The sequence below is a fragment of the Scylla paramamosain genome, chromosome 40 (assembly GCF_035594125.1).
Source record: "Scylla paramamosain isolate STU-SP2022 chromosome 40, ASM3559412v1, whole genome shotgun sequence".
NCBI classification, from domain to species: domain Eukaryota; kingdom Metazoa; phylum Arthropoda; class Malacostraca; order Decapoda; family Portunidae; genus Scylla; species Scylla paramamosain.
The window spans coordinates 13,401,604-13,411,552 of record NC_087190.1 but is presented as its reverse complement, the minus strand read 5'-3'; the positions used below and the strand labels follow the sequence as shown (position 1 = coordinate 13,411,552).

The following is a 9,949-nucleotide window of genomic DNA, read 5'->3' as shown; positions in this document are numbered from 1 at the left end:
ACTAACAGGAGAAACTTGCTTTTAAAAGGCTGTCATTGAAGTAATACAGTTTTTTAAGGGTGTTTTTACGGTTCTAGTGACAGATCTACAACATTTCTATATTATTAACAGGAGAAACACTCTTGAAAACCCTGGTAATTATCATTTTGGCTTTGAGAAACAGTCGTGAGGAGGGAGAGAGAGAGAGAAGCATATTAGTTGAGCCTATCCTGCGCTCGTTCGTGTTTGCTGCGGTGACACGGTGCAGCAGTGAGTGAAATTTTACTTCATAATCACGTAGTCGTAGTGGGTATGGAGTGGGGAAAGGGAAGTGAGGAAGTGAGGATATTATATGACATATATATTATTTGATAACATGTCACCTTTAGTGAGTGTTAGTGTGTATAATAGTGAGTGTGGTTGGAGCAGTGATACGTGGCGCTGGGGAGGGAGAGCGGGTGGCTGGCTGGCTGGCTACATTGTTTTGGTCAACACTGGTCAGTCTTGCCCCACACGCTCTTTTAACCAGTGTTTCCGTATTCCCGGCAGCTTTTCCCAGTACCGAGCACCGCCAAGCAGCACCAGAGAGACAGGAATATGTAAGGTGAGTACAGCGGTGCCAGCCTCACCTCAGTCAGCCTTCCTGCCTTCACTACATCCTCCTCCTCCCTGTAGTGTCTCGTTTATTTAGGTTTTATTATTCGTCTTTTTTAGGCATGCTTTAAGGTTGTTGACTTATTTTTAGAGTTTGTTCACATCTGAGTCTGGAAACTTGGAGATTTAGGCAAATAATGAAAGATTCGTTAATTTGTAAACAAGCTGTCTGCTGAGGTAGAGGCAGGACGTCAGTGTTTTCAGCCATTATTTGCTTCGTCTCTCATTTATTGTAAGCCAAACATGTCATAAGATGGAACCACATGTCTGGCCTTCATATTCGCTGGTCAGATAAATCCACCATTGCCTACTTTTGGTCTCATGAACGAATAATTAAGGCAACATGGCCGCAGGCTACCCCACTAAGGTCTCCGCCGAGGGCCGCCATGATGGATTGCTGCCTGAGCCAACTTGTTGGGTTCCAATATTTTTTTGAATTTTTCTGAATGACTTTATTTGGCTTCTATAGTAAGTTTTTATGATTTATAAAAAATATTTCGTTGCTTTTGAAGTGCGTTTCTTGCCTCTTGGTGAATTTGCTGTTTTTTGCATAAATATAGGACTGTTTTTACGGTGAAATTTACCCAACCCGGTTTTTTGGCTCTTTTATTTGAGGCCGTAATGAAGGTTTTATTGCTTCAAAAAATCGTTTATGATATTTAAAGTGTTTTGCATTTCTGATGAGCTAAGTGTGTGGAATCTAGAATAGCTTTTGATGCCGTTAAAAGTGGTGATTTTGTCATTTTTTGGATTTTTTATTTGAATATCTTAGCTTGTAACTAACTTTGCATTGTTTAGAAAAACAGTTCAGATTTTTTAAAGTGTTTTTTCATTGGTGTAAAATGAAATGGGTGGACTTTTCAATGATTTTAATGGTGTCAAAGATTCAACACTTTTTTACATATTTCATATTAATATTTCTTTACAACTGCTCAGGCTGGTGATGTTTTGATATTGTGAATATTAGTTAAACTAATTGTCAAGTCAGAATATATAAGGCATTCGAGCCTAGCTTCTTTTTTTCTAGGGGTCAATTTTGAAATGAAATACGTTACGTACGTCAGCCAGCGGGGCGCCGGCAGCCCCCGCCTGTGACGTCATCAATGGTCCTGGGACTCGCTCGGATACAGTGTGTCCTCGTCAGTATTTACCGTAATTTCCAGTGTTTTTCCAGGTGTTTCCAAGCTCAGGTATGTAGGTAGTAGTAGTAGAAGGAGAAAAATAGATAAATGGAGGAGGAGGAGGAAGTAGTAAGGAGAAATGGAGGAGGAGGAGGACGGGGCATAACAGGTAAATACCAAGACCATGTTTAGGTTAGTTTTCCTTACTGCCCTGCTTTTTCTCTGTAATATTTCATGTGTTTTGGGTATTTTAAGTGTTTTGGATGTATCTAGGAGTGTTGTGGAGTGTTTTGTGAATGTTTAAGTGTGTTTAGGATGTATATTTGCTATTATATCTGTGTTTTGTGTGAATTTAGGGTGTTTAAAGTGTGGCTTAGGATGTTTTTAGGTGTATTTTATGTGTATTTAGTCTTGTAAAGTGTTTTGAGTATATTGTGGAGTGTTTTGGGTGTGTTTGAGGGCATATTGAGGTGTTGTGAGTTTGTTTTGAGTTTATTTAGGATGTTTCAAGTGTTTCGGGTGAGTTTGGATGTGTGTCGGGTCTTTTATTTGAGTTTGTGTGGGGTGTTCTGGGTGCGGTAGTAGCAGTAGAAGGAGAAAAATAGATAAATGGAGGAGGAGGAGGAAGAGGAAGTAGTAAGGAGAAATGGAGGAGAAGGAGGACGGGGCATAACAGGTAAATACCAAGAAGACCATGTTTAGCTTAGTTTTCCTTCCTGCCCTGCTTTTTCTTTGTAATATTTCATGTGTTTTGGGTGTTTTAAGTGTGTTTTGGATGTATTTAGGAGTGTTGTGGAGTGTTTTGTGAATGTTTAAGTGTGTTTAGGATGTATATTTGCTATTATATCTGTGTTTTGTGTGAATTTAGGGTGTTTAAAGTATGGCTTAGGATGTTTTTAGGTGTATTTTACCTGTATCTAGTCTTGTAAAGTGTTTTGAGTATATTGTGGAGTGTTTTGGGTGTGTTTGGGGGCATATTGAGGTGTTGTGAGTTTGTTTTGAGTTTATTTAGGGTGTTTCAAGTGTTTCGGGTGAGTTTGGATGTGTGTCAGGTCTTTTATTTGAGTTTGTGTGGGGTGTTCTGGGTGCGTCTTAGTGTGGTTTGGGTGTATCCTGTTGCGGGATGTTTTTTGGTGTGTTTGAATGAGTTTTGGGATGTTTTTGGTGTGTGTTTGGCTGTTTTGAGTGTTTGGGTGAGTTTTGTGGGTAGTTTGAGGTGTTTTGAGTGTATTTTGGATGTTTGAGTGTATTTTGGGTGAGTTTTATTGGTATTCTAGGGTGTTGTGGGGTGTTTTGGGTGTGTTTTGAATGTTTTTAGTGTATTTTGGTTGTGTTGGATGAGTTTTGTGGGTATATCAGGGTGTTTTGAGTGTGTTGGATGAGTTTTGTGGGTATATCAGGGTGTTTTGAGTCTCTTGGATGTTTTCAGCATGATATAAGTATGTTTGAGTGAGTTTTATGGATATTTTGAGGTGATGTGGGGTGTTTTGAGCATGTTTTTGGATGAATAATATGTGTTTTGTGTGTTTCTGGGTGAGTTTTGTGGATACATTTGGGTGTTGTGGGGTATTTTGAGTGTGTTTGGATGTTAAGCATGTCTTGGGTGTGATTGGATGAGTTTTGTTATATTTAGGGGTGTTTTGAGTGTGGTTTGGGTGAGTTTTGTTGTGTTTAGGGTGCTTTGTGTGCAGTACCAGAAGGATAACTGAGGGTGCAGGTCCAATGGAGTTTCAAAGAAAATAGAAAGTCCACTGGAGTTTCAAAGCAAATAATGAGTAGGTCCATTAGAGTTGCTAAGTTGTCCATTGTTTGGTGCTTAGTTAATTTCTTGTAGGCTATCATAGATTCTCTCTCTCTCTCTCTCTCTCTCTCTCTCTCTCTCTCTCTCTCTCTCTCTCTCTCTCTCTCTCTCTCTCTCTCTCTCTCTCTCTCCCTTTTCCATAAGTTGTTAATTTATCTGTATTTTGTTTACGATAATAATGGTACATAACTGATGGTTCATAGCAGCCAGGTACATAGCAGCCATGGATGGTACATAGCAGCCAATGGTACACAGCAGCCAATGGTACATAGTGGCCTGTTACCTCTTCCAAAGGCTCTACTTGAAGTGATGCGGGTTTTTAAGGGTGTTTCGGAAGTGACACGGATTTTAAAGATGTTTTTTTTTCAAGTGATACGGGTTCATAAGGGTGTTTTTACGGTTCCAGTGACAGATTAACAAGATTTCTACGTTACTAACAGGAGACACACTCTTAGGAATCAGGCTAACCGTCTCTGTGGCCTTTAAAAGTACTCATGGTGAAGAGACACGAGTTCATAAGGGTGCTTTTACGGTTCTAGTGACAGATTAACAAGATTTCTACGTTACTAACAGGAGACACACTCTTAGGAACCCAGCTAAACGTCTCTGGCCTTTGAAAAGTGTCGTGGTGTGGGAGCAGTGTTCTGACTGGCTGTACGTGCATTGCCTCCTAACTGTGCAGAATTCTCTCACAATACTCTGTTAATTGATTGGCTGATAGGTTTGTTGTTGTGTATGGGTAAAAATTAAGCAAAGGAGGTCACAATATTTTTAAAACTTCTTCGTAATCTGTGATATTTTCTCTGATTTCTATTTTCATTTTGTTCGTTTATCTTTTCAGCGCGCAGTTATAGTCATTTCCTCGACTTGATAAGAATGTTCAATAGAAATTACTGTATACGTAATGTTGACTGTACATGTATATGTTACTGTATACGTAGATTACTGTATATGTATGACTGCTCTGTAATACATCAGGGAACATTTTTCATTGGTAAACTTTATATTACACTAAATTACATACACCATACATATACCATACACTAAATCAAAAATATATTATGAAGATTTCGATTATTTTCATATTAAACTACTAACTAAACATTACCTTTGGCATTATTCGCGGGTCTTTTAGCTTAGTGACTCTGCCATGGAGTTATTCTGAGCCTGGCGTGGGCGAGGAGGTAAGGGCGTCGCTGTGTTATGCAAGGCCCACGTGGTGCACTAGTGACGTAAACCTGACGTCACCTACTGTTGTTTTGACTTGCGTAAGGAAGGTGGCGGGACAGTCTTACCTCCGGGACGGTTTTTATTATATTTAGAATTTAACATTTATAACCAATTCATATATACCAAAACTTGTAATTATAAAGTTTATCTTTTATTATCATACATGAAAATAAGACTGGATACATGAGTTAAAGGTGTTATAAACGGTTTACTATTTATTTAACGTATTAGGACCGCCCGTTATTCCCCGCCATTTCCACACATCTCAGGAAACTCTTTATATTTTGACTGTATTACCGTTGTGGAGGTTACCAAGGCATAATACATCTCAGGCAAGTAACTACTAATACTTAACTCCATTCTGAACTTCACAGCTGTTTCCTAAGTTCACGCATTACGGCTGCACGTGTCTTATTCATATACTCGTTTTTTAAAGTGAAGATCCGTATGGGGTTGTGATATAATTAACGAAAATTTTGGGTTTTTTAACGATTTTTCGGTATGATATACATTGTTTTTGAGTTCTATAAGGTTTATTTGTTATCTTAGTAGTGGCAACATGTGAGATTATGTGGTTCAAGGGGATATATAAGAGTATAGGGCTGAACATACATATAGGAATGGTTAACAGTATTTGAATGAATTATTTGTTAGGTACGTGTGATATTAAGGCTCTGTAAGGTGGTTTTGTCCAATTAGTAGCGTTGTGTCTGGTAAATTCATACAGGAAGGCAGGTGAGGTAGAAGAATAAAATACAGGTTAATTTAGGTAAGACAGGTGAAGCCAGCAGGTGAAATGTGTTAATTCTTACGTGACAGAGGTTGACAGGTGAAAAAACAAGTTAATTTATACAGGAAGGTAAGATTGAAAGGTAAAATACAGATTAATTCATACAAGACAGGTGAGAAAAGGTGAAACACAATTAATACAATACATGTGAGGGTGACAGGTGAAATAGACCAATTAACAAATAAAATACAGATTAATTCAGACAAGACAGGTAAGGTTAACAGGTAAAACAGACAGGTTAATAAGTAAAATTAAAGTTAATTCAGACAAGACAGGTGAAGCTGACAGGTAAAATAGACAAATTAACAAATAAAATACTGGTTAATTCAGACAAGACAGGTGAGGTTGACAGTTAAAATATAAGTTTAATTAGGAGATAGGTGTAGTTAGAAGGTAAAATACAGGTTGGATAATACAAGACAGGTGAGATTAACAGGTAAAATAGATTAAGTTAGGTGACTGTAGTTAGATGAAATATATAGATGAAATTTGAGTATTAGATTAGAAGGCAAGTAATGGAATATTAGTTAAGTTTGGAAATATTAAGTTAGTTTTATAGATAGGTGGTATTAGAGAAAAAGAGACAATCTAGGATAAATTTGAAGGTGTTAAGATAAATTAAAAGAAAGATTAAGAGCTTAGGAGTTAGATAAGAAATAAGTTTAGTCAAGATATTGAGTTGGATCAAAAGACAGTTTAGGTTACATGATAAAATAACACACACACACACACACACACACACACACACACACACACACACACACACACACACACACACACACAAGAATAATAAAGCAAGGAACAATTTAGAAAGAATGAAAGGAAGGAGAGAGGGATGAAAACACACACACACACACACATTTACTCACCAATCTTACGCTCCTACAATGATATCCTTTTACAGGGACACTCTCAGACAATATCCCTGCATCCCTTAGCCAGCCCTGGGACACCTCAGGACCTGCAGGGACGTACAGCAAGACACAAGAGGACCTGGATAACATCGGACAAATAGAATAGGACACAAGAATAATAAGGATACAGGAAGGACATCAGGAAGGAAGGAAAATAGGATGCCAGGTTAGAATATCACAGGAACAGACAGAAGGATAAGACAGGATACAGAAATGAGTGTAGAAATGCCCCAAATGTCTCTGAACTCTAAGGACATCGCGAGAAATGTGAATATGAGGATGCCCTTGAAAAGATTAAGATTGAGAGGGCCAGGGAAGGAAGGAGAGAAAGAAAAGGTGCTGGAGGTAGGAAGGAGGAATGGGAGAGACACTGCAAAAGGAGGAGAGAAGGAAGAGGCTTGGAGTGAAGGAGGAAGAAGGACTGGGAGGGGAAGGAGGGACACAACACAGCGTCCTGAAGGAAAAAAGACCTCGCAGGGTGAAAGAAGCATACCGAAGGACTCCCAGAAGGATATGAAGGATGAAGAAGAAGAAGAGGAGTTAGAATTCAGTGCCATTGAGGGAAAAATATTCGGCAATCAACAAAAAACTCCGAATTCTAAGAAAATCCGTGAAAATACTCGAAAAAATAATGTTTTGGGTAGAAGACGAGAAGAGGCAGGTGTGATGAAGCAGGGAAGGGGAAGGAGGAATAAAGAGGAAGAGGAGGAAGAGGAAGATTTTGACTTTGCAGCTATTGAGAAGAAGATATTTGAGGGAAAAGAAGGATTAATGACACCAGAGAAGGGCAGAAATAAAGAAGTAGAGAAGAAGGGAAGAAGAACAAGCATAAGAGGAAATGAGGAGAGGGAAAGTAGAATAAGGAAGGACATGATGAACAAAGACAAAGAGGAAGAATACAAGAATAAAGTAGAAAACATTACAAAAACAATTAAGAAAGAAGGAAAGGAAGAAAGGAAGGATGAAAAAACCAAAGAAACAAGAAAATCAAACAAAAAAGATGACAACAAGGAAAAGATGATGAAAGAAAGATTGATAAAAGAAGAAGTGGAAGAAAAACCAAAAAAAATGTCCTTGAAAATTGAGAAAGAGGGAATAAAGCAAGAAAAGGAAGAGAAGATGAAGGGAAGAGGAAGAGAGAGAGAATTACCAATAAAAAGAGCAAAGCAAGTGAAAGAAGAGGATCAGGAAGAAGAAGAGAAGGAGATAAAGAAAATGAAAAGAGAAACACAGAATAAACAAAAGACAGACATAGAGAATAAGAAGAAAAGAGAAGAGGAAGAGAAAGGAGAGCAAAGAAAAGGAGGAGGAAGGAACGAAGAGAGAAAGAGAGGCAGAGAAGGCACAAACAAACAAACGGAGACACAGAAACAAGACGAGAAAACAAGAAAAACACAAAAAACGCAAGAAAAGAGAGTGAGAAGGACAAACAAACAAAAGGAAGAAGAGGAGGAGGAGGAGGAAAGGAAGACAACAGGAAGGAAGAGGAAACCAAGAGGGAAGAGTAGACAAGAGGAAATGGAGAAGAGGAGAAAAGAAAAGGATGCAGGAGGAAAAAGAGGAAGAGGAGGAGGAGGAGGAGGGAAGATGATAAGCCAATCAGATTCAGAAATGAGTGAGTGGGAGGAGGTGGGAGAGATGGAGGGGGTGGATGAGGTAAAGGAACTTCTTTCCCAGACCACAGGAGGAGGAGGAGGAGGAGGAGGAGGAGGAGTGAAGATTGAGTTAGATGCTCCAGAAACTCTGTGGGGAATGAAGAAGAGGAAGAAGAGGAGGACCGAAGAGGAGTTGGTGAGTTATTGTATGTTTTCTTCTTCCTCTTTCTTATTTTTTTTCTTGTTCTTGTTCTTTTTTTGTTTTGTTTATTTTTTGTTTCTCCTTATTTGGTTTGTCGTTTTATTTGTTTTCTTTTTCGTGTCTTTTTTTCTTTTTGTTTCTCTTTTACTTTTTCTTTTCTTCTTTTTCTTTCATTTTCTTCTTTATTCTAGTTATTATTTGTATTTTAATGTTTGTGCTAGAAATGCTTGCTTGCGTTAGACACACACACACACACACACACACACACACACACACACACACACACACACACACACACACACACACACACACACACACACACACACACACATAATTAAAACACATACATATATTAATTTCATACTAAACCAAACCTTACCAAACCTAACCTAACCCAACCCAACTTAACCTAACCTAACCAAACTTAACCCAACCTAACCTAACCTAACCTCTCCCCACAGATCGAGGACTACCTGAGGCGCAAGGTAAACGAGACAATCCGACAGGTGGCACAGAACACACACAAGGTCCATCTTCTGTGCCTGTTAGCTCACGGCCGGTACTTGAACTCAAAACTTGGCAGTGGCACTCTCCTGGGGGCGGCCCTCTCCACCACACCTGGCAAGAACGCACACCCACCTGGCCGTCTGGACCTGACACACCTGCAGCGCCTCGTTACCTGGTTTGGCAAGAAATTCCCGGTGAAAGATAAGACACTGGAAGAAGATTACTGGGCGTTACCGGTTGAGGAAGTACTGGTGGTGAGATTCGGGGATGGAGAGATGCGGTCGACTAGGGAGGCTGTGCTGTGTTTCGTGGTACTGTGCAGGGCGTTGGGTATCAGTGCCAGGTTGGTGATGGCACTGCAGCCCCTCCCATGGAAGCCGGCGTCTGGGTCTCTCATCAAACCAGGGAAAACTGAAGAAAATGATGGAAAATGTTCGTCTGACTCGGTGAAATCTCCACCTTCTTCTGCTTCTAGTTCTCTTAAAACTTCGTCTGCCTCTTCCTCTTCTTCTAGCTCCCACAAGCCCTCCTCCTCCTCTTCCTCCTCTTCACCCTCCTCGACAAGCACGCAGAAGGAATTAAAAGCTAAAAAATTTAATCGCAAAATGCTTTCATCAGATTCTGAAACTTCACCGCCAAATGGAAGAGGAAGAGGAGGAGGGAGGAAGAGGAAGACAGAAGAAGAGGAAGAAGAAGAGGACAGCGACTTTGAACCCAAGAAGACAAAATTTCGAAGACCGGTTAGGACACAGAGGAGAAGATCGCAGGAGGAAGAGGATGATGGAAAGAAGAAAAAGAAGAAGGAAGAGGAGGGGAAGAAGAAGAAGAAAACAGAGGCCGTGGTGGAGTGGGTGGAGGTGTTCGTGGAGGAGGAGGAGAAGTGGGTGTGTGTGGATGTTGTGAGGGGGAAGATTCATTGTGTGGCAGAGATTGAGGTGAGTGGGTGGTGAGTGGGTGGTGGTGGTGGTGGTGGTGGTGGTGGTGGTGGTGGTGGTGACAATAATAGTGGTGTTTTTAATAATATTTATAGGTTAAGTTTTCTACTACTACTACTACTACTATACTCCTCCTCCTGCTCCATTTTCTTTTTCTCCTTTTCTTCTTCTTGTTTTTTTTTCCCTTTTCTCCTCCTCTTCTTCCTTGTTCCTTTTCTTCT

The 9,949-nt window shown here is 39.8% G+C and overlaps 1 protein-coding gene across 1 annotated transcript in view; it reads left to right on the top strand.

The window, feature by feature from the left end:
• Window positions 1-211: 211 nt before the first annotated feature.
• LOC135092646 (DNA repair protein complementing XP-C cells homolog) overlaps window positions 212-9,949 on the top strand; it is a gene marked incomplete at its 5' end in the record, with an annotated part of 16,056 nt that continues 6,318 nt past the window's right edge. The window contains 3 exons of the mRNA XM_063991248.1: window positions 212-249; window positions 529-583; window positions 8,748-9,728. Of these exons, the coding sequence (XP_063847318.1) occupies window positions 212-249; window positions 529-583; window positions 8,748-9,728 (1,074 nt within the window). The remainder of the gene's footprint in view (window positions 250-528; window positions 584-8,747; window positions 9,729-9,949) is intronic.